At 50.5% G+C, this 23,884-nt stretch overlaps 2 protein-coding genes across 3 annotated transcripts; one reads left to right on the top strand and one right to left on the bottom strand.

Annotated features, from left to right (window-relative positions):
* Positions 1-933: 933 nt before the first annotated feature.
* GUCA1A (guanylate cyclase activator 1A) lies at positions 934-6,533 on the top strand. Its single transcript, XM_060111313.1, has 4 exons — positions 934-1,134; positions 5,437-5,586; positions 5,951-6,044; positions 6,361-6,533. The coding sequence occupies exons 1-4, from the start codon at positions 934-936 to the stop codon at positions 6,531-6,533; spliced, it is 618 nt and encodes a 205-aa protein (XP_059967296.1).
* A 1,497-nt stretch (positions 6,534-8,030) lies between these two features.
* GUCA1B (guanylate cyclase activator 1B) lies at positions 8,031-19,046 on the bottom strand. Of its 2 annotated transcripts, XM_060110236.1 has the most exons (5): positions 18,840-19,046; positions 12,109-12,258; positions 10,618-10,738; positions 9,735-9,907; positions 8,031-8,748 (listed from the first exon to the last, which is right to left on the bottom strand). In XM_060110236.1, exons 1-4 carry the CDS (start codon positions 19,044-19,046, stop codon positions 9,780-9,782), a joined length of 606 nt encoding a protein of 201 aa, XP_059966219.1. In that variant the 3' UTR covers positions 8,031-8,748; positions 9,735-9,779. The 2 variants fall into 2 exon arrangements, with proteins under 2 accessions (XP_059966219.1, XP_059966218.1); XM_060110235.1 differs by lacking the exon at positions 8,031-8,748 and having other exon boundaries at positions 9,659-9,907.
* Between the last annotated feature and the right edge of the window lie 4,838 nt (positions 19,047-23,884).

The following is a 23,884-nucleotide window of genomic DNA, read 5'->3' as shown; positions in this document are numbered from 1 at the left end:
CCCCTATCCCCATGCCCCTGGGTGGTGATGGTATCAGGTTTAGGGTCAGATGGAGGGCTGAATTCAAGTGTCCTAGGATGGGAAAGATGCAACCTCCAGGAATACGAGAGTGTGGTCAGAATAGGATCTGTGTGTGTGTGTGTGTGGCTATGGATATTTGTGCAGTTTTACGTAGGAGGGGGTTCCCTTTGGCTGCTTAGGACTCATCTTGGAAGCCCACAAACTCTGAATCACCCAGACACTCTCATATGTTTGCCATCCGTGGTGTGATTTGAACCCCTCGGTTGTGACAGCCAAGTGCAGTGCACAGCCTGGATAACTACACACAGCAGCCCTATCGAGGGCCCACAGTTGGCCCAGCTCTGGAAGAAAAACCGGCTCTTTCTCACAGGTACCTCAATGCCATGTCGGAGGGCAGGAACCAGAAACATTGAGAACCCATTCAAAACAGGAGGAGAAGGCAGAGGAAGTGACAGGATCAGAACAGCTGCTGGCTGGCCACCCACTCTGTCCTGGTAAGAAGGGATAAGGAGATTGCATACTGGGTAAGAAAATCCTCTCACTTCCAGCTCAGGGCTGTAATCCTGGGCCTCTGCGCCTCTAAGCTTTGTTCTATTTTCACTCCTCTTCCCAGGGAGTAGGTCTCCATTGGCTGCCAGGATTTAGTGGGGACTTTTAACGCGAGTTCTCCGGCAGCCCCTGGGTTTGGGTGTAGGCTGGCACAGCCCCCATTACCTTCTCCCTTCTGCTCATTTCCTCCTATCATTTCCCTGCACTTTTTGATTCACCAGGCCCTCCCTCACTCAGATCTGCAGGACTCAGGCCTGTGGGAGAGGAGGGCCCAGTGTTAGGAAGCCCGGCGGCCCAGGTGCGAGGAGCAGCAGAGAAAAGAACCAGTCCGTCTGGGGCATCAGCCTCCCGTGGGCCTGAGCGATGGGGAACATCATAGACGGGAAGTCGGTGGAGGAGCTGAGCAGCACCGAGTGCCACCAGTGGTACAAGAAGTTCATGACCGAGTGCCCCTCCGGCCAGCTCACCCTCTACGAGTTCCGCCAGTTCTTCGGCCTCAAGAACCTGAGCCCGTGGGCCAGCCAGTACGTGGAGCAGATGTTTGAGACCTTTGACTTCAACAAAGTGAGCAGGGGTCTGGGTGGGCAGTGCTGGAGGGATGCCCCGCCTCGGCCAGCATGGGGGTGGGGAGAAGAAGGTGTGAGAATGGCTGGAGGAGTGACTTCATTTATCTGGGAGGTCGAGTGTCGACATCAGGGATTCCAGTTTTCTAATGTTCATTGAGCGCCTACTGTGCACCAGGCACTGGGGGTTCAGAAAGGAATCAGCCATTGTCCCTGCCCTCACTCTCCAGGGGAAGACAGAGGCCCCCGATCAGTGCGCCCAGAGGCCAAACCTATTGGCTTCCTCTGCCTCTTCCACATGCACAGTTTATTCCAGAACAAATATGAACACTTACAAGACAGTTGTTGAGCACCTACTAAGTGCTTGGCACCGTACGTGGTGCTTCTGCACAGGCCATTAGATGCTCACGGGATGCAGGAGGAGGAGGGTGGAGAGCAGAGAGCAGGGTGATGAGCTTCAGCCCGGCTGGTCTGGGGTGGGTAGGCCCATGTTACTTGGGTCACCCATCCCATGATGGCCTGTGGACACTAGAACTGGGGACAGTCAGGGTTGCCGGGTCACTGGGGAACCCAGGCTACTCCAACTCCCAAACACCTGGTGACCTCAGTTCATCCTAAGAGGGATTAAAGGTCTGCGCAGCGGTCAAATTATATGTCTTCCCAAGGAATCACCTGGGTGCATTGGGTAAGGACTTCCTGATAAGATAGAGGGGGCACTGTGAGTTTGGGCCCCTAGTTTTCATCAGCTGGGTGGCCTGGAGCCCATTTCCCCCGCTCTCTGCCTCAGCTTATTCACCTGGATCTGTCTTGGAGGTCGGGAGCATTAGTTAAGGTGTTTCTTGGTGTTTCATAGCAAATCTTCCATTTATCTGGAGCAATTCAGTCAAGGTGTACTGGTAGAAGAACGTACATCTACACACCCACCTCCCCACCCCGGCTGGTCCCCACCCCAGCTGGTGTTCCCTTGAAGGTGAGGATGTGATGCTGCCCTATGTCCACTGCACACCAGGGAGAGGTCGCCCAGAGCTTTCCCGGCTCCACTCACTGCCCATAGGGTCCCAACATCATTGTAGGCAGGGCTCCTAGGGAAAGCTGGGGTTCAGAGGCTATTTAAAACTCACTAATGTTTAGGATCAAGGGGCCAAAGCAGATTATGGGCTTTGAGTCCCAGCCTCAAGGGCAGCATCATGGTGCCCAAGGGCTTTCCTGAAAGGGATGCAGGGTCAGAGTACTGGAGCTCAAGGTATGGAGACCCAGAGGGATGGCATCATCAGGCTGGTCCCCCAAGATGCTCCAGAAGAAGGGATCTTTCCCGAAAAGGAGGGGGCAGAGTCCATGGTTGAGCCTCAACACCTTATACCCAAATGCACTGAACTAGCTCAGCTTCTTGCCTGTTAAGGAAACCTTCAGAAGGGCCCCCTAAGATTACATGTGTGATAGCAGGGAGGGGCAACCCATCAACCCTGTATTTGCCTAACCTGAGTCATTCATATGTCATCTCTTGTCACATGTAAGCACCACCCATACTGTCCCAAACCTGACCTCCTCAATTCCACACACATCCCCACCTTCGGGCCTGGGTGCTGCCTGGGACTCTCTTCCTCCAGAATTCTGCTTGGCTCACACCTTCCCCTGCTGCAAGACTCTGTTCAAATGTCTCCTTCCCACTGACACCTGCCCTGATCTCCTGGTTTCAACCCCATTTAACTAGGACTAGCCCCCACGGTAGCATTTCCTACTCCTCCCCTTTTCCCCCAGAGCATGTCTCATCTTCTAATACATGATACTGAATAACATTTAGTTGCTATGTTTATTGTCAGTTTCTCCTGCTGGAATGTGAGCTCCATGAAGGCAGGGATTTCTGTGTTTCTTGTTCATTGCTGTAGCCTTAGCACCTAGAACAGTGCCTGGAACACAGTAGGTGCTCAATCAATATTTTTATTTGAGTGAATGACTATATGAGAAATTATGAATTTTATGAAATAGCTATATATTATATAATATACACTAATTTAAATACATACCTGCTAATTGTTAAACTGAAGAGCATCTTTGTAACATCTAAAGTGCCTTGTACACACCAATGGGATAAATCACACTTCAGGCAACATTGCTTCCAACCATTATCGCCAGCATAAAGCAGTAGGGCAGGTTAGTTACGAGATAGGACACAGGACTGGGAAGTTTTGATACAGAGAGAAGTTAAACAGGGCAATGCAAACAACAGCCCATGGGTCTTTTTTTTTTTTTTTTTTTTTTTTTTGCGGTACGTGGGCCTCTCACTGTTGTGGCCTCTCCCGTTGCAGAGCACAGGCTCCGGACACGCAGGCTCAGCGGCCATGGCTCACGGGCCTAGCTGCTCCGCGGCATGTGGGATCTTCCCAGACTGGGGCATGAACCCGTGTCCCCTGCATTGGCAGGCGGACTCTCAACCACTGCGCCACCACGGAAGCCCTAGCCATTTTTTTTTAATTACAAAAAATTACAAAATTAAAAACTATTTTAATTACCAAAAAATTACAGCTCACTGTAAACGTTTCCAACAATATAGAAAGATAAAAAATGAAAAGCAAAAGTACCCTCACCCTGTGTCCCCTTGCCCAGAGGAAACTTCGATAGCAGTCTTCTTGCTTCTCTGAGCGTCGCTGCAGGGGTGCCTGACTCCATCCTGACAACGATCCTGAAAGGAGGGTCGGGCAAGGACTGACTGAGCTAAGGCATATGGGAAAGCCCTTAAACGCGGGGAAGCACTCAGCAAATGTTCACTAAGAGTGTGATGCCTACCACGGGGCTCAGGTGGTTAAGGTCTCACCTAAGGCCAAAGGCCAGCACACAATCGGGAGATCTCAGAGGCCTTCATACCCAACCTCTGCCACATCCCTAATAACGCTACCCCAGCCTCTGCTTGCACACTTTCAGTGACAGGGAGGTGATTACTGCACGAGGCTCATTCCACCACGGGCAACCCTGCCTGTTAAAGAGTTCTTGATACTGACCCCAAATCTGCCTCTCAGTAACTTCCTGGTTCCAGAGTCATGGTTGTGAGTAAGTGGAGGAACAGGGACTGGACTCCAAGTCACGTGCTCTGAGTCCAGTGCTTCTTTCCTTACAGTACTCAGCCTCTCTGCATGACAAGGCTTCCCTTTCCCAGTCTCACTTGGCTTGGGGGAGGTGGGCAGAAGCAGGCCTGTGCTCCCTGCTTCTCTGACCCTATTGGTAGGGCTGGCAGGGCCAAGCAGAGGCTCAGCTGCTGAACATTTGGAGGGTCCTGGGGAAATATCCCGCAGGAATGTCTTGCACCACCTTCCCTCTTGGCCAATCCCTCCAAGACTCAATGAGGGCAGCGCCTCCCCCAGGAAGCCTCCCTGCTGCCCTTGCCTGGGTGGGTGCTCCCCTATTCTGTGAGTCCATAATGTCCTGTCCAGATGTGCCGTCACTGAATATACATCATGATGGCACAATGATCTCTTGATGATAATAATAATAGTAATAATAATAATAGTAATAGTATAGTGGTAATAACAACAATAACAATAGCTAACATTTACTGAGTGATTACTATGTGCCAGGCAGTGTTGAGTGCCTTACACACATGCACTCATTTAAGCCCACAACAATCCCATGGAGGTGGCAGCTGTTCTAACTATTACAGATGAGGAAATCGACGACCAGAGACATATTGAATCCTTTGTCCCAGATCCCACATATTTGAGAGGGTGAGGCCAGGATTCAAACCTGCGTCCTCAACATTGCGCTCCCATCAGGACAGGGTTCTATCTTACGGAGTTCTGAATCCTCGGCCTATCACAGCACGAAGTAGGTGCTCGGTAAGTTTCAAAGAATAAAGGGAAGAATGAGAAAGGCGCTCGGTGCCTCCCCATCTACCTGTACCCCTTATCTCGGTTAGTTAGAGCTCATCCAAACCACGCCCCCATCCCTGGGGAGTCCTTGTCTCTCCTCCCACCTTCACACTCTTACACCCCACCCCGCAAACTGGAAGGCTGAAGTTTGAGGATCACAGGGAAGCAGCCAGTGACGGCTGGAACCAAAATACCTGTGAAGGGATAGCATAAGCCATTCATACTCTAGGGGAGACTGGTTTATCAAATTTGATAAACCATCCTGCAGCAGGTAGGGTGAGCTATAACGGGCGTCCAGGAGGGCGTAAGCAGGTGGGCGCCAAGGGGGCGGGGCGCGGGTCCGGGCCTGGGCTCAGCGTATCCTGGGGCCCCGGGGGCTCTGAGGGCGGGGTCGGGGCGGGGCCCAGGCAGAGGGGGCTCAGGCGGCCGTGCCCCTCACCCAGGACGGCTACATCGACTTCATGGAGTACGTGGCGGCGCTGAGTCTTGTCCTCAAGGGGAAGGTGGAACAGAAGCTGCGCTGGTACTTCAAGCTCTACGACGTGGACGGCAACGGATGCATCGACCGCGACGAGCTGCTCACCATCATCCGGGTAACTCCAGGTGCAGAGGGCCGGGCAGGGGCGGAGCCAGAGCTGAGAGCCTGGGGCTGGGTCTTAAGGTGGCGGAACAGCGTGCTAGGAAGGGGACAGGATTGGGACTGACTTCCCCTGGGTGGCTCGGCCCTCACCAGCTGCGTGACCCGGGCCAGGTTTCCTCTGCTCTCTGGGCTTCAGTTTCCTCATCTGTACCAAGATCTGTCGAAGCACAGTCCCCGCTCTGCCTGCGGCCTCAGGCACCTTGATCTGTACTCACCTTACACACACAAGCTGTTCGGAGCCTGATGTGCTCGCTCTGCCCCCGCTCCTACCGCTGAGACTAATTAGGACGGGTCGTCTCACTCTTCTTCCCTCCCAGGCCATCCGAACCATTAACCCCTGCAGCGACTCGACCATGACCGCAGAGGAGTTCACCGATACAGTGTTCTCCAAGATTGACGTCAATGGGGATGGTGAGGCCGCGCTGGGGGTCCCCAGGGGAGGGGTCACTGGGGTTGTCACCAGGGTCCCCAGGGGAGAGGGCAGAAGGGGAGAGGGAGGCACAGAAGGGCCGCTGCTGGCCACCTCCTCTGCCTGCCTCCGCCCCGGCCACAGAGCTGGCTTTTGGGGATGCCTGCACCAGACTTTGGTCTCTGGCTCCTTGGCCAGCCTCATTCACAGCCACTTCCTCCAGCCTTGGTTCTGTCCCCCTTACAAGACTGCAGCTCTGGGCCTCGGACAGCAGATGTGAACACCTCCTGCCCATGATGCCCTTTCTCTCTACCCCAGGGGAACTCTCCCTGGAGGAGTTCATGGAGGGCGTCCAGAAGGACCAGATGCTCTTGGACACGCTAACCCGAAGCCTGGACCTTACCCGCATTGTGCGCAGGCTCCAGAATGGAGAGCAGGATGAGGAGGGAGCTGGTGGCAGGGAAAGTGAGGCAGCGGAAGCAGCCGGCTGAGCCCACCGCCCTGCAGTTTCTGTTTTGGGGAGGGGTGTGTGGTGGTGCCTGGTGTCTCGTTGTTATAATACTAGATGGAGTCTTCTGAACTCAAAGGCTCAGCTCACCTGCTCGGGGCACATGGTGGCAGCAGAGGGGCAGGGGTGGGGATTCAGAGCAGGGGACGGGGAAGGACGGTTCCTGAACCCTCTGTGCGACTCAGCTGGTGGTGACCGCTCCCTGCTGGGGGAAGCCTTCAACATCCCTCAGGCTCCTCCCCAGCCCCTTCTGGCCCCTCCCCAGCTTTTACCAGCTCTTCCACTGAGCTTCTCTAGTTCCACGCTCTTCTGGACAGAGAAGCTCTGATGCAGAGGTGGGCTTTCCCGGGACTCTAATGGGATCACAAAGATCTGGTGGCTGCGGCCTCCATCTGGGTGCTGTATCACACACCCATCCTGCTCCCAGCATCCCAGAGTGTACTTGTGTGGTCTGTGTTGATTCGTTCCTCCCTTCAACAAGCATTTATCGAACACCTACTTTGTATTAATGCTAGATGTTAGACGTGCAAAGAAGACGACAGTTCTCATCCTCAAAGAACTCACAGGCCAAGCATCATTATAATAAAATATGATACTATAGACAGTGCTCCTTTATCCAGAGGAAATCCATATTTATTCAGAAGTGACTGCACAACACCCTCGTTCTTCCCCTGCTGGCCCCTCGGTGGCACATGGTGCCACACGGTTCCCCACAGGATTGTGACTCATTGTTTACGGCAAGCGTCCTGACCATCCCTGATCTAGCCTAAATCCCTCTTGCTGCAGTGACACCTGACAGCCAGTTGGGAAGTGGAACAGTCTGTTATAGGTGGGCTCTATCCCCATTCTTTGCACACCCCAACTTTAGGAACACCTGTCCAAGAACCTGGGGAGAGACAGGCTGGAGCAGTTATGACCATTTTTTCAAAGGTGCTCTTTCCTTCTGAACTTTGAGTCTTCGCTTCAGCGGGGTGTGGGGGAAGTTCAGGGAGTAAAAAAAAAATCCAGGGGTGGGAGGGAGCAAACAAGCGGAAAGGTGGGTAAATCCCCAGCTTGCAGAGAGCCCCCTGGGCGGGGAGGAGAGGATGTGTTTCACTCACACCGTCCGCCAGCTGGAGCACAGACATGGAGGGAAGGTGGAGCTCAATGCCTGGGGCAACCTGGAAAAAAAGGGAGTTGACATTTCTGCTTCTTCTCTTGGTGGCTGCCTCTTGGAAAATCCTGGAGGTCAAAGCTGGGAGGGTATTTGGATAGAACTGGGACATTTCCCCAACCTCATTCACATACCATCTTCATGATTTGGGGCATATCTGTGTCCCAGCTGGATTACTATTATTTTTTAATCAACTATTTTTTTACCTTACATTTGTTTCTAAAGGAAACTTTATATGAATATAATGCCCATGAAATCACAGGCTCTACAAATTAGTTTTATTCTTCATACAACACAGAAACATATCTAGTCACATGAGTTCCTTTTCTGAGTTCCTCGGCACCCCATGCAACCAGAGTGACTGCCTTTTATTTACTTATTTTTGGCTGCGTTGGGTCTTCGTTGCTGCCTGCGGGCTTTCTCTAGTTGCAGCAAGAGGAGGCTACTCTTCGCTGCTCAGTAGCTGTGGTGCACGGGCTTAGTTGCCCCGCGGCATGTGGGATCTTCCCGGACCAAGGCTTGAACCCGTGTCCCCTGCATTGGCAGGCAGATTCTTTTTAAAATAAATTTATTTATTTACGGCTGCGTTGGATCTTCGTTGCTGCGCGCAGGCTTTCTCTTGTTGCAGCGTGCTGGCTTCTCACTGCAGTGGCTTCTCTTGTGGAGCACAGGCTCTAGGTGAGCGGCCTTCAGTAGTTGTGGCGTGTGGGCTCAGTAGTTGTAGCTCGCGGGCTCTAGAGCACAGGCTCAGTAGTTGTGGTGCACGGGTTTAGTTGCTCCACGGCATGTGGGATTTTCCCGGACCAGGGCTCGAACCCGTGTCCCCCGCATTGGCAGGCGGATTCTTAACCACTGCGCCACCAGGGAAGCCCCAGAGTGACTGCCTTTTAATCTAGTTTATGCACTGAGGTTGCACATAGAGTTTGTATAACAAAAGTAATTCCACGTCTAGAGAATTCCCTCGCGGTCCAGTCGTTAGGACTCCATGCTCTCAGTGCCGAGGGCCTGGGTTCAATCCCTGGTCGGGGAACTAAGGTCCTACAAGCTGTGCAGTGCAGCCAAAAAAAAAAAAAGAATTCCACATCTAAAAAAATAATAATCTGAAAACTGCTTGTCTAGCCCAGCCTGCTCACCATGCAGATGAGACACCAAGGTTAGGGAAAAGAAATGGCCATCTTGGGTCACACAGCAGTTGGAGGCAAAGCCTGGCCTAGAACCCAGGTTGGCAGCCCCCAGTTCTCCCCAGAGACAGAGTAAAGTTTTTTTCCATCCTTTAAGGAGACACATTTGGCTTGTGGGCCTGTGACGGGGAACTGTGGAGGGTCCATTCTGGGGGCGGGGGTTGGAGAGGTGAGTGTGAGGGATGAGGGGTAGGGAGGGGGAGAGGAGGGTGGGGAGGGGTTGGCAGCAGGGGCTGGGGAGCAGCACCAGGGCAGAGCTGAAACAGCCCCTTTAAGCACAGCTGACCCCCTCCAAGGGCAGGAAGACCACGGCCTTACTTGTTGCAAGTTTCCCTCCTGACACCCTTGGCAAGGACAACTTGGAGAGGAAGAGGCAAGAGTCCTCCCCTGAACATTCCTCAGGATCCTGGGGGGATGTAGTTATTATCCATCCCTTCTCCCCAGTTCCTACCTTTTCTTCAGAGTCAACAACACCTGCCAGCCCCACCCTTCTACTAGCCAGTTTCACATTGTGTGGGCATTCTCATTGCTCATTTCATCTATGGAACCCCTACCCCTCAGTTTTCCCTGCTTCCAGCTATGAACCATGTAGGAATTTGTGGAAGCCCCACAACCACCTAGCCAAGGCCTAGCTTTCCCAGGAGCAGCTGAAGGGGGAGAGGAAGCCTGTTCCCTTCACCACCCTGTGAATCCTCCCAATGGACCGGGTCCTGTTGGCCACTTCAGAACGACGGCCCCTCCCCTCCCCACTCAGCCCCACCCCCTGCACAGGGTATGCCAGGAAGTCCAAGCCAGGATAAGAGTGGGCATAAGCAGGCTGAGCCAGGGACCCTCCCACTGCTCTGGAAACCTGGTGAGCCTGGAGTCTTGGAGGGCTCCAAGGACCCCGGAGCCCTCAGAACATGGCACTTTTCCGCCTTTGCTGAGAGATCCAGCTACCGGGATTCACATCCATCTGCAGCATCTTCATCACCCACTTGTCACGACGGGCACCTTCAGTGAACTCACTCAGGGACAGCTGGCCTGCACAGGGGTAGGAGAGACGGTCACAGGGGGAATGGAAGAAATGGGGTGGGGGTGAGAGGTGAGGCCTTCTCTCCTTGGGTGCGCCTACACCTTGTACACAGATGAGCCTGCGGCCGCAGGGCCTAAGCTTGGGCCTTGTCGATTCCCTGATTCTCCAGGAGTCACCTGGAACCTTCAAGGGTTTCTTTAAGGGACTTTATTTGCAAGTGAGTTTAAATTTTACTTCTGCCCGCGGTACCCTCAGAATGCTCTTGAGGGCTCTTCTGGGTGTGTTCCCAGCCAGCTGCCTCCCTGTACAGCCTGGGGCTGGGGCTCTGAGCTACTGGCGAGGAGAGCCCAAGTAGCTGGCTCTTAAGTACATGACCCCATTTTTTCCTTTCAACCGTTCTTAGCCCCATGTTCCAGGTGAGGAAACTGAGACCAGGCTGAGAGGGTAAATGTAGCACCCTGGTCTGCCCGACTCCAAAGCTTCTCTTCTTCCACTGCACTTGCCTGGCCTCCATCAGCAACTCCCACAGGAGTTTTAATCACTCTTACAAACCTCACATGCTAGTGACACCCTTGTTATTTTATGTATTCCCCTCTTCACCCATCTCACTGTCAGGAGGTGAAGGGCCTTGCCTAAGGTCACGTGGATAGAAAGTGGGGTGATCCAGGGTGGGTGCCGTGCCCCCCACCCGCCCCACCATCCTCTCTCTGCCCGTTACCATCTCCGTTCTCATCCACCAGAAGGAAGATCCTGTCCACGACCTCCTCAGGTGTGAGCATCTCGCCGTCCTGCTCAGCCTCCATCTCCACCCTGCAGGCTTTCTTCAGCCTGTAGATGGACTGTGGGAGAGAACCCGGTGGTATCCACAAGACCCTGCACGCCCTGCCCTCTCCCCAGGACCCACATCCCTTGGCAGCTCGTCCCCAGCACTGCCCCCCAGTCTGTGCATCTGAGGACCACGGGACCAAATTAAAAGTGACCCGTGGGTCCCATTGTTCCCTCAGTGTCCCATTGGCCTAATTCCAACCGAGGAGTTCCCGGCTTCACACACCGCCTCAGCCCCACGCCTTTGGCATTTCCACTGTGAGTGTCAGAGCTGATACCCAAAGCCTTTAAGGAGGGATGTGGACGGCACAGTGATGGTCTAAACTCTACACTCCAGAGGAAGAAATGGAGATTCAGAGAGGAAAAGAGGTTTTAGTGTATTTATAGATGTGTGTGTATGTGTGTGAAATAGGATGACGGGAGAGGGAAAAGCACAGGTGTCTCCCTTGCCCTGTTTCTGGCAATGAGGCAACGTTTGGAACTGAAACGGGGAAGAGACAGACAAATGTGAGGATTATCCTTAGTCCTTGGTTGGGGCTGAGGACAGAGGTGTGCCTTCGGGGTCCCCACAGCCCAGTGCAGCGCCTGGCACCCCACTAACGGTGCTGGGAGGCTCAGGTGTTACAGGCAGCCCAGCACCTCCTGGTGGATGAACTTGGGCAAACCACACAACCTCCACGGGCCGATTTCCTCATCTGTAAAATGGATGAACAATCCCCTCCTCGGAGTGCAGTTCTGGGGAGTAATAGGCTAATGCAGGTTTCGTGCAGAGTCTGAGCTGTAGTACTTTTTTTTACCCCTTGCTTGTTCTTGCTAGTAGTCAATCAGCTTTGTTAATCTTTTCAAAGAACCAACTTTTGCTTTTGTTGACTTTCCTTATGTATTTGTGTTCGTTTCATTAATTTCTGCTCTTTATTAGTTCTTTTCTTCTGCTTTCTTTGGCCTTAATTTACTCTTTTTTCTAATTTCTTGAGATGACTTCTTGGATCATTGAATTTCCAGCCTCTCTTATTTTCTAGTATATACTTTTTAAGGCTACCGATGTTTCTGCAAGTCCAGCTTTAGCTGCATTCCACAAGTTTTGTTATGCTTGCATTATTATTCAGTTCACAATACTTTGTGTGTGTGTGTGATATTGTTTTGATTCATGGAGTATTAGGAAGTGGATTGCCTAATTTCCAAACAGATGGGGATTTTCTCATTCTTTTTGTAATTGATTTCTAGCTTAATTTCACTGTGGTCGGAAAGCACACTCTGAAGGGTTCCAATGCCCCTTCCCACCCCCAGCCCCAGGGGCCCCCACTTCAGCAGCCAGCACTCACAGCCCAGCGGGGCCACATGCCCAGGTGCCTGCCCTGCGCCCCCGCCCTGAGCAGACACTGACCTCCACGATGTCCAGCAGCTCCAGGCGGTCAATGAAGCCATTGCGGTCCTTGTCATAGATCTTGAAGGTCCACTTCAGCTTGTGCTCCAGGGTGCCCCTCAGTACAAGGTTCAAGGCTGCCACATACTCCAGGAAGTCGATGGTGTCATCCTGCATTGGGAGTGGGAGCTGTGAGGTTCCCTCCCGCCCGCCGCCGGATCTCCCTGGAGCGCAGGTGTGAGCCCTAATCTAGGCCACCATCCCTGTAAACTCAGGGCTTTGCATCCTCCTTGCATTCCGTGTGCCTCTGCATCTGTGCTTGTGCTATTCTCTGCCCTGGGATCTATTCCCAGTCTCCATGCTCACCCACTCCTATCTGTCCTTCAAGGCTCAAGGGTCCCCTCCTCCAGGAAGCCTTCCTTCTCACACCACTTCAGCCACAATGATCTCCCTCTCCCTCTTCTGACACTCCCAGCACCTATCTTCTATTCTACCCTTAAGTGTTTCGTGTGTCTCATTCTCCAGCTACAGTCTATGCTCCGGGAGAAAGGAGAGGGGTTTACATTGCTTTTATCCCTCCTCCATGCCTAGCACAATGCCACTTCCACTCAGAGTCTCATAAATATTTATGAATCAATGAAGAAATGATTAAGTCTGAATTTGAGACTAACATAGTTTTGACAGGAAATTAGAAAGCAGGACCTCACGGATTTCAGGGTCAGGATCTCAGCCCTCCAAATCAAAAATTGGAATTGTTATCTCTCCCAGGAGTGTCTGTCATTCCCATGACTTTGTTTTTTTTAATATAAATTTTTTAAAAATTTATTTTATTTATTTATTTTTGGCTGTGTTGGGTCTTCATTGCTCCTCGCGGGCTTTCTCTTGTTGCGACGAGCAGGGGCTGCTCTTCGTTGAGGTGCGCAGGCTTCTCATTGTGGTGGCTTCTCTTGTTGCGGAGCATGGGCTTTAGGCATGCGGGCTTCAGTAGTTGTGACACGTGAGTTCAGTAGTTGTGGCTTGCGGGCTCTAGAGCACAGGGTCAGTAGTTGTGGTGCACAGGCTTAGTTGCTCCGTGGCATGTGGGATCTTCCTGCACCAGAGCTCGAACCTGTGTCCCCTGCACTGGCAGGTGGATTCTTAACCACTGCGCCACCAGGGGAAGCCCATTCCCATGACTTTGTAATCAGAAATGGCATTGCTGGCCCAGAGCCCCACTGTCCCACTGGGTCAGGTCACTCAGCCCCGGTTCAAGGGGTGCCTGGGTGGGCAAGGTTTGAGCAACAGAAGAACAGGGCCCCAAATGAGGGAAACAGCAAAAGCCTAACGAAAAACCAAGAAAATAAGATGAGCCTACCTGAAGAGTTTTATTCAACATCCTTTATATAATTCCTTCTGGTCCTCCACACTCCTCACAATGTATTTACCTAATTGAGGTTAGACTGTAGCTATAATTTTAGTTCCTGGATTTTTATTTTAAAATTTCCCATGCCTTCAAATTTATTTAAAATCATATCTTTCCTTCTTCTTTTTCAGAGGAATACTGGGAAGTCCCTCTTGCTGAACATGGTTTTGATATTTTATGTGACACAATGAACATCTTTGTGCATATGTATTTTTTCTTATGTCTCTGGTAATTTCTGTAGGGTAGATTCTTAGCAGTTGCTGGTTGTTCCTCACCCCCCACCAGTAGTCTTTTTTTTTTTTTGGCTGCGTTGGGTCTTCGTTGCTGCGCGTGGGCTTTCTCTAGTTGTGGTGAGCAGGGGCTACTGCGGTGGCTTCTCTTGTTGCAGAGCACAGGCTACAGGCACGCGGCTTCAATAGTTGCAGCATGCGGGCTCAGTAGTTGTGGCACACAGGCTTTGTTGCTCCACGGCATGTGGGATCTTCCCAGACCAGGGCTAGAACCCGTGTCCCCTGCATTGGCAGGCGAATTCTTAACCACTGCACCACCAGGGAAGCCCCTCTATGAATTTTTTAATTGAAATATAGTTGATGTACAATATTATATAAATTCCAGGTGTACAATACAGTGATTCATAATTTTTAAAGATTATGCTCCATTTATTGGAGCATACAATATTGGCTATATTCCCTGTGTTGTACAGTATATCCTTGTAGCTTATTTCATAGGTAATAGTTTGTTCCGCTTAATCCCCTACCCCTGAATTGCCCCTCCCCACTTGTTCTACAAAATTATATCACGTGTAGATACGAATAGCTCTCAACACAAAGAAACTCTCTTGTGTTACCTCTTAAGGGTCACATCTTTCCCCCAACCGTAACACTTGACAACCACGGATCTGTTCTCCATCACAATAATATTTTCACTTTGAGAACGGTATATAAATAGAATCATATAATGTGTAACTCTTTTTTCACTCAGCACAATGCCCTACAGATTCATCTCAGTCACTGCATGCATCAACAGTTCCTTCCTTTTTATTACTGTATGGTGCACCGTTGTATGAATGGTCCCTAGTTTGCTTTCTGTTTGCTCATTGAAGGTTATTTGGCTTGTGTCCAATTTTTCTTCCCCAGCTCTACTGAGGTAATAATTGCAAAATAGCCTTTTAAAGAACTCTGTGTAAGATTAAGGTGTACAATGTGATAATTGGTTGTTCTTTAAAAGGCTATTTTCATTAGTAATTATTATTTATTAAGCTTACTAAAAATAGATGTTAGGTTTCTTTTAAAATAAGAATTGGGTAGGAAAATGTGTGCAAAATGGCTGGTAGGGGGCTTCCCTGGTGGCGCAGTGGTTGAGAGTCCGCCTGCCAATGCAGGGGACGTGGGTTCGTGCCCCGGTCCGGGAAGATCCCACATGCTGCGGAGTGGCTGGGCCCGTGAGCCATGGCTGCTGAGCCTGCGCGTCCGGAGCCTGTGCTCCGCAACAGGAGAGGACACAGCAGTGAGAGGCCCGCGTACTGCAAAAAAAAAAAAAAAAAAAGGCTGGTATGGATCATCTGTTTTACATACATCATCTTCCTCAGGTCTGTCATCCCCATGTTATGGATGAGGAAACAGAGACTCAGAGGTTGAATAAGTTGCCCAAGAAATTCCCACCCAGCAAGTGGCAGAGGCTTTCAAGCTACATGCCTTCTCCAGTTCATCAGGTTGGGAGAAATGTCTTATTCCATGCAAGGTCTATTACTGTCTAAAAAATGAACCTGGTGTCTAGCACCAAGGGGAGAACAACAAACAAAAAACCACAGACAAATCCCTACTCTCCAGATCTCTAGATTCCCCCACATTCTTTGTCTAGAAACTTCTGTTCTCATAACATCCTGTCTCACCATGATACGGTTTCCACAAAGACCCCTCGCCTTACCTGAGGCCCACTGTAGAGCAGCCCCTTCCTGACAAGTGATCTCCCCTGCGAGTTTACTTCAAACCCCCCCAACTCTAGGGACTTCCCTGGTGGCACAGTGGTTTAGAATCCACCTGCCAAGACAAGGGGCACGGGTTCGAGCCCTGGTCAGGGAAGATCCCACATGCCACAGAGCAACCAAGCCCGTGCGCCAAACTACTGAGCCTGTGCTCTAGAGCCCACGAGCCACAACTACTGAGCCCACGTGCCACAACTACTGAAGCCCACGCGCCTAGAGCCTGTGCTCTGCAACAAGAGAAGCCACCGCAATGAGAAGACTGCACACCTCAACAAAGAGTAGGCCCTGCTCGCCACAACTAGAGAAAGCCCGCACACAGCAATTAAGACGCAGCCAAAAATAAATAAATAAAATAAAAAATTTAAAAATTTAAAAAAAGAAATAAATAAAAAAAAAAAACCCCACCCCCCGGACCAGCTCTGGAAAGCTTCCAGCTGGGGCTAATCTCATCCACTGCACACCAGCTCTCATCAGCTTCAATTACCCACAGGGGCCCAAGATGATGGAAATGCCTGTCTACTCAAGAGCTGGAGCAGAAGTGACAGGAACGTGATCTGCTCTATGGGATTACCTGCCTTGTTTCTCCCTGAATGGGCTGCACTGGTGAACTAACCCTGACCCCCAACACTCCTTACATAAGGATCCCGAAGGACATTTGAGCTTCATCCTTCCTTTTCTTCCATCCAGTGCATCACAGGCAAGCACCAGAGACGAGTGTTACTACCACCACCAGGAGGGGGCGCAGCAGCAGCAGAGACCAGGTACTCCTACCTCCTTGCCTCCACCAAAACCCTGTTTCCACGACCTCAGATTTTGACGTGTGAGCAAGATCTATGAGCTCTTTTGATTTTATTTGCCCCAGAAATCTCAGACCAACTGCCTAGAAACAAGACTTGCTGATACAAAGATTGTGCCAAGGTGGAAAGTGGAGTCGGGTGGAGGTTTGGAGACACAAAGTGGGAAAAGAAAAGAAAGAAGGCTCAGTCCCTGACAGAGGAGCTGAAAACACCTGCCTGGAATGCTCTTCCTTACGGCAGGAGGCCAAGTAATAAACAGAGATGGGACGGTGGAGTTACAAAATTATCAGCTGAGGCCAAACCCAGAGGATGAGCACTTGATGAGCAACAGGAAATTTACTTAGTCTCAAAGTATCTCCCTATAAGATGCTTATAAATTACAAAGGAAAAATAGTCACTTTACAGTGGTGGAACCTGGCAGAACACCATGTATCCAAGTGATCGAAGTGAACCGCTCCACTAATGGGACAAACCAACATCACGTGCCCCCTGACATGATGCACTCAGGAGGACACAGCATCTCTTCTGGGGCATTTCTGCCAGAAGTGTAACCTGAATCTCATCACGAGGCAACATGGGACAAAACCAAATCACTGGTCTGCAGTCTTCGAAAATGTCAGAGTCAAATAAGATAAAGAAAGGCTGAGATTAAAGTTTCCAAATTAAAGGCTAAGAAAGAGACAGGACAAGTAAATGCAATGTGTGATCAAACGAAAAAAAAAAAAGGTTATAATGGATGTCACCAGGACAACTGACCAAACTTGAATATGGATTGTCGATTAGATAACAGAATTTATTACTGTTGAATTTCCTGGTTTGATCACTTATTAGGTTAATAGAATGCCCTTGGTCTTAGAAAATACACACTAGAATACTTGGGTAAAAGGTTGTGATGTCTATAATTTTCTCTCAAAAATATGTATGTATATTTATATGCACAATATACACATATATGTATATATTATGTGTATGTATATATACATAAATACATAATACATTACACGGAGAGAATGGTAAAGCAAATGAGGCAAAATGTAAACAGTTGGGGAATTTGGATAAATTGTACATGGGAATTAATTGCACTATTATAATTTTGCTGTAAATTTAAAATCATACCAAAATTAAAAGGTTGTTTTAAAAACAATTGATGAATATTATATGCTGATTTATAGGAGGAGATTAGGTATAAGAGGTCAGCCATATTATTCCCAGGGGCTTCATAATCCCCTTGAGATCTTGAATTGTTATTATACTGAATTTTAAATGAATTTGAGGAAGATTGATAAATCTATGATAGTGACTCTTGCTATATATGATCTATTTGTTTACTTTTCTTGTGACATTCAACACTTAGAAAAATCATTTTCTCTCTGAAAGAAACCCAACAAACTACCTTCTGGGCAGGAGCGCTTGCCTGGGACTCGGGACCCCTGAGTATATGATCTTGGTCAATCAATTCACTGAATCTGCAATAACCACCTCTGCCTGTTCCCTCCCAGGGCTGCTGCCGCCGCAGAGGTGCCTGTGGAGAGGAGCTCTGAGAAGGCTGAAGCTCACTCTGGGCCCCGAGATAGGGTTCATCTCCAAGGAGGTTTCTGTTGCAGGGAATGACGCTGACCCCGCCCTCCCGCCCCCTATAGGCGATGAGGAGATGTGCACTGACCGGTACCAGGGTCAGGTTGGGACCTGAAGAAGCCTTCCCAGTGACTCTCTCTAGAAAGTGAAGCTCTCCCCCTACAAAGAAGTGGGATACCCACCGCTCTCTCCAGATTAATTATCTAGGTCCAACCCACATCCCCCTCAGTTTGGGGGACTGAAATAGGTATGTGAGGCAAACCTAATGGTTTAGAGTACTGCGGAGGCGCTGGACTGGATGGCCTTTAAATAATGAGGGGATTTCAATGTTTGAATTCAGTTCCCAGGTGCGCATTTACAAAATATATTATCTTCTTAGCTCCTGGTGCCATCCAAGGGCTGGAAGAAACCTTGTGGATGGATGATTTCATGGAATCTTTTATGGCTTGAAGAGTAGAAAGGGGATTTTGCAATAATCCGTCCAACCTCCAAGTCCAGGAAGGAGCCTCCTCCAGCTTTCTGGGTGGGAAGAGCTGACCGGTCTCAATTCGAAGGACCCCAACAAGGGGGCGCTCACGACCTGTTCCAAGATAGCTCCGCCCATTTAGGGCAGCTCTGGAGCCCCTTATCTTTACAGCGAGGGGTGCTCTGGTGGGTGCGAAAAACCAGGTCCTCCGGCTACGGAGCCCTGCCCATAAATACACGCAGAGAGGGCTGGACCGTGCGCCTTTCTGCAGAATCTCCCCTCAGCTCTCAGGAAGAAGGCCAGTCACATGAGAGCGGAGAGGTGGAGGGGAGGAAGAGAAGACGGAAAGAGGAATGATGGGGAGAAGAGTTTGGGGGAACAGTGAGACAGAAAAGGAGAGAGGGGATGGAGAGAAACGAAGAGCAGAGGAAGAGCAGGAGGACTGGGGAACGGAGCTCCCACTGAGGATGCTCCTTTAGCACCGGGATGAGACCTGAGCCATCGGTCCTCCCCCTCAGGGCGCCTTACCCCGTTCTTGTCGAAAGCTCGGAACATGCCCTCTACATACTGGGTGGCCTCCTCGTTGCCCGCGACCCTGAAGAAGCGCTTAAACTCGTGCATGAAGAGCGTGCCGCTGGGGCACTCCTCCAGGAACTTCCTGTACCACTCCTGCAGCTCCGCCACGTCCATCGCGCCGTTCTCCTCTGCCTCCTCCCAGCTGAACTGCTGCCCCATCCTGGCCCCCGGGGACGTCAGGGAGCAAGGGTCTGTGCTTCCTCCCGGGCTTCTGCCAATGGATTCCTTAGGCGAGGGCCCTCTTCCTCCCTTTCCTCCTCTTAGCCAGGCTCTTCATCATCTCCTAGCCAACAGAACAGGATGGGCAGTGCAGGGGGCTGGCAGCGAGGGGGCGGGACCAGGCCAGCTAAGCGCCCTAAGGTCATTAGAAGATTCCCCTGCAAGGTCTGACCTCCAGTCAGCTAAGCTTCCCCAGCCTCACCCCTCCCTTTAGTCTCATCAACCACTCAACTAAGCTGCTGGGCAGATTCTGAAGAGGGAGAAGGGGAGGACACTGAGAGGTAGGCAGATGGAGGGGGAGTCGAGAAGACAGGCTGAGACCCTCCCATCTCACACGTGCTCCCTGTCCCTTTCCGTTGGGCACCAGGCTGCTCCAGGGAGGCCCATCTTGGAGATACAGGAGACTCTGAAGTCCAGAGAGGAAGCAAGGCCAACTCCTAGCCCATAAAACAGAACCACTGGTGAGCTGGGGCTTGCCCTTCACTTGGCCTAATGAGAAGCAGCAGGATCTATGATGCGAAGGGCTCTGGGTGAGCACTTCTGTCCCCAGGCTAGCTCAGTCCCCAGCACCATATCTGAAGCTCCTTTACAGATCACACCCTTGAGTCTTGGAAGTTCTCCATCTCCCAGTTTAAAGTACAAATACGTCCCTCCTACACCCTTCATCCAAGACCTATCAGCAGGGCTCTTCCCACTTTTTCTCCAAAGTATAAACACATGAGAAGGATCTGGGAGCGTGGCTTAACTTATCTCTGAAGGCTCTTACTTTTATATTAAAGGTTCATGCGAATTTGGTGCGGAAAAGTATTTTTATTTATTTATTTTGGCTGCGCCGCTCGGCATGCAGGATCCTAGCTCCCCAACCACGGATCGAACCTGCATCCCCTGCGTTAGAAGTGTGGAGTCTTAACCACTGGACCACCAGGGAAGTCCTGCGAATTTGTTTTTGAATCAGTTATATACTCATGCTTATGTTAATGGAATATAAAAATGACACCGCCAAGAAATCAGAAAACCTGGAGCGCTAATTTTTTTGAGATTTTAGGGGCAGTCCTTCCAGTGTGTCTCGTAATCTCAGGCGCAGCACTGCCTGCCTCCCACTGGATGTTCATTCCTGAATTGCTTTGTACATTCCAGTCTCTCTCTCTCTCTTGCTCGTTCTCGCTCTCGGTCTCAGCTCCCTGCCTCCAGATGTCCCTAATCTCTCAAAGTTCTTCTAATTTCCTTGCCATCTCTGAAGGTGGAACCCCGCTTCCTCTGTCATCCTTTCAAGTGCCGATGGGTTTTTCTCCCAAATCCCACTTGCCTCCGGGTCTGGAGGTTAAGGCTGGTCTCCTTGTTCAGCTGTTGCCTCTACCTTTCCTCTTTCCTCCCTCAGAAATGCCAGTGCCTTCGAGGCCACCTCTGACCCTCCCACCTTGTACTTGTCCTTATTGTCATCATTCACTGGTGATGTCACCATTCGTCCCAAAGCATCAGGTGGACAGCTGGTCCCTCCCACTCTGGCCTCAAAGGTTCTTATCTCCCCAGTTCCCAAGAGCTTTTCTTCCACCCACCTTGGCCCCCATTCACTGTGGTCCCTGGGCCAGCAGCTGCAACATCTGAGAGTCTGTTAGAAATGCAGATTCTCAGGCCCCTCCTCCCCTAGTGAATCTGGAACTTGGGGTTGCGGGGCCACAGTCTGTGTTTTAAAAAGCTCTCCAGGTGCTTCCACGGCGCGTGAAGTCTGAGAATGTCTACCGGAGGCCTTGCTACCATGAATTTCTCTACTGATGGTCTGAAACGTTCAAACACCGTCATCGCCTCTCCTTCCACTCACTTACACTAAGAGCTTCACTCCAGCAACTCACCAGCCCTGTTGAGACTTCCAACCCGTATATCACTACGCTTTTTAACATCTGTCACATTCTCACTTTCCTCCTTATCCTTACGCACAGGCCAGAACTCTTGTCATTTCCTTGCCATGACCTTGACCTTTGTGCCCCTCTCTCCCTCTAACTACTCTCTTGGCAAAACCTGACCCTGGCTACAGCTATCCCCTTAACTAGGCACTAACACCTCATCTGCACCCGAGGCTGAACACAGCTGGAAAAAGTCAGAAAATCACACTGGCCGCACACACTTCAAATAATGCCGGACAGTTGTACTGCACGCTCTCCTCTGCTGACTTGAGTCCCTTCTCCCCAAGATGACTCTTCCACCACGCTTCCTGCCCTCAAAACTTCCCCTCGCTCCCACGTTCAACTGATGACCCTGTCACATCCTTCACTTCACAGAGAAGCAGATGCATCTGACAACCACCTCATCCTCCCATAGCAGACACACCTCTCTGCACCTGTGCTCACATACCCGGCCCCTCTTCCTGGTTTGATGGACGCAGCGTCCCTTTCCCACTTCTCCCCGTCAGCTCCTCCACTTGGTTTCTAGATGTCACCTCCCTTTGCCTACTCAAGCACTTCATGTCCACAGTAATCCCTTTCTCTTCTGCTCCCTCCATTTATCCTTCTGTAATGGATCATTCCCGTTTGCAGATGTGCTTTAATACCACCTTTATGAAAATAAGATTAAACAAAACAAAAATTCTTCCTTGATCCCACATTCAGGATCCCACTGTGACTTTTTTGGGCCTACCCACGTTTGCCTTCATGGGTCACAAGATTAATATTGATAATTAAATATTAAATAAGGAAATATTAAAAGTGCTATTTTATCTATCATTCATTGGTAAAAAGATGAATATAATCCAGTCCAGTCCAGGTTGCATTATATTAATTCTTTCTTCTGGTTTTGAAAAGTAAAACATTTAAAAGAAATTAAAAATATTGTGGGCCCGAGGACTTCCCTGGTGGCGCAGTGGTTAAGAATCTGCCGCCGATACAGGGGACATGGGTTCAAGCCCTGGTCCGGGAAGATCCCACATGCCACAGAGCAACTAAGCCCATGCACCACAACTATTGAGCCTGCACTCTAGAGCCTGCGAGCCACAACTACTGAGCCCACGTGCCACAACTACTGAAGCCCGCGCACCTAGAGCCTGTGCTCCGCAACGAGAAGCCACTGCAGTGAGAAGCCCACGCACCACCACGAAGAGTAGCCCCCACTCACTGCAACTAGATAAAGCCCGCATGCAGCAACGAAGACCCAACGCAGCCAAAAAGAAAATAAAGAAAAATAAATATTGTGGGCCCTAGGTACTCTGCCTACTGGATCCACTGGCCCTGCCGACTGCTACTCCCCTCCAGCCACTGTCCTAACTTTGGCTCCCGTGACAACAAAACCCCTTGTGGAAGATGTTATCTTCCAAAACTGGCACAGCAGTAGTTCTGGTCTCCCATGTTCCTTCCATCAAGGGGAAGAGTCTATTTCTCCCTCTCTTCAAGCTGGATGGGACTTTATGGTACTCAACGAAGAGAATGGGCAGAAGTGACACTATGTGACTTCCAAGACTAGGTCATCAAAGGCGACAGGGTCTGTGCCTGGCTCTCCCTCGGGACTTGCCTGGGGAACGCAGCCACCATACTGTGGGGAAGCCCAGAGCACACGCAGGGCTTCTAGCTGACAGTCAGCCTCAACCACCAGGCTGAGGGAGTCAGTGAACCTGTAGATGCCTCCAGGCCTGGCCTTCCAGCACCCCAGCTGATAACAAATGGAGCAGTGTTCCCAAACTGCAGATCTGCATGCAAAGTAGATGTTGTCATGAAGCCATGAAGTGTCGGGCATTTTTTAAGGTAGCAGTAGATAACTGAACCTGTTTTGCATCCTCTGCATTTCTTATTCTCTCCTCAACTTACTCCAATTGGATACTCATCCCCATCACTCCATGGAGAAGGCTTTACAGTGGTCACCAATGACCTACTTTTCTTACTCAACCTGCCAGCAGATTCAGCACAGCTCACCGAGTTCTTCCTTCAAACACCTTAGGTTTCAAGGACCCACACGTGTCTGATTTCACTCCAATCTCACTGACTGCACATCTCCTTTGCCAGCACCTCCTCCCTTTAAACAAATCTCTTCATGCTTGGGCTTCCCAGGCTTGTCCTCAGTACCATTCTCCCATATACTCACATGCTCTCCACAGAGAGCTCATTCACCCTCAACATTACATACCATTTGTAGATTCCAGATTCATGAGCCCAGCTGTCTACTGGACAGCTCAACTCAGATCACAAACTTAGCAAGGCCAAAGCCAAAGTACTGATTTCCTTCCCAAAGCCCTCCTCAACCCTTCTCAACCTCAGTCATGGCATCAACATTTATCTAGCTGCCTAGGCCAAAAATGAGGAGTCATCCCTGAGTCCTCTCTTTCTCTTAGATCTCATTTCAATCTATTAGTAGGTCATTCCATCAGCTCCACCTCCAAACTTATTCTGAATCCAACCACTTCCCATCCCCTCCATTTCTGCAGCTCTGGTCCAGGCCACGTCCTCTCACTGGTCCACTGCAGCAGTCCTAACTGGCCTTCCTGCCCCCACCTTCCCATCACCTCCCTCCTTCCAGTCCACACCCAGCAGCCAGAGGAGTGTGTTCTAAAGCGTAAATCAGATCCTATCACTGTCCTGCTCCAAACCCTTCCGTGGCTTCCCACTGAAACTCAGGATAAAATCCACACTCCTTCCCATGGCCGTGATGCACTCTAGGATCCTCCTATTTCATCTTCATGTTACTCTGCCCTATCCACAGACACACCACACTCACTGGGCCTTAGCACTGATGGGTCCTGCTGTTTGGAATGCTCTTCCCCAGACCCTCATATGGCTGCCTCCTTCCTGACATTCTCC

This window comes from Mesoplodon densirostris, chromosome 10 (genome assembly GCF_025265405.1).
Source record: "Mesoplodon densirostris isolate mMesDen1 chromosome 10, mMesDen1 primary haplotype, whole genome shotgun sequence".
NCBI lineage: Eukaryota > Metazoa > Chordata > Mammalia > Artiodactyla > Ziphiidae > Mesoplodon > Mesoplodon densirostris.
Note: the sequence above shows the minus strand (reverse complement) of the source record. Positions and strands in the feature narration are given on the sequence as shown.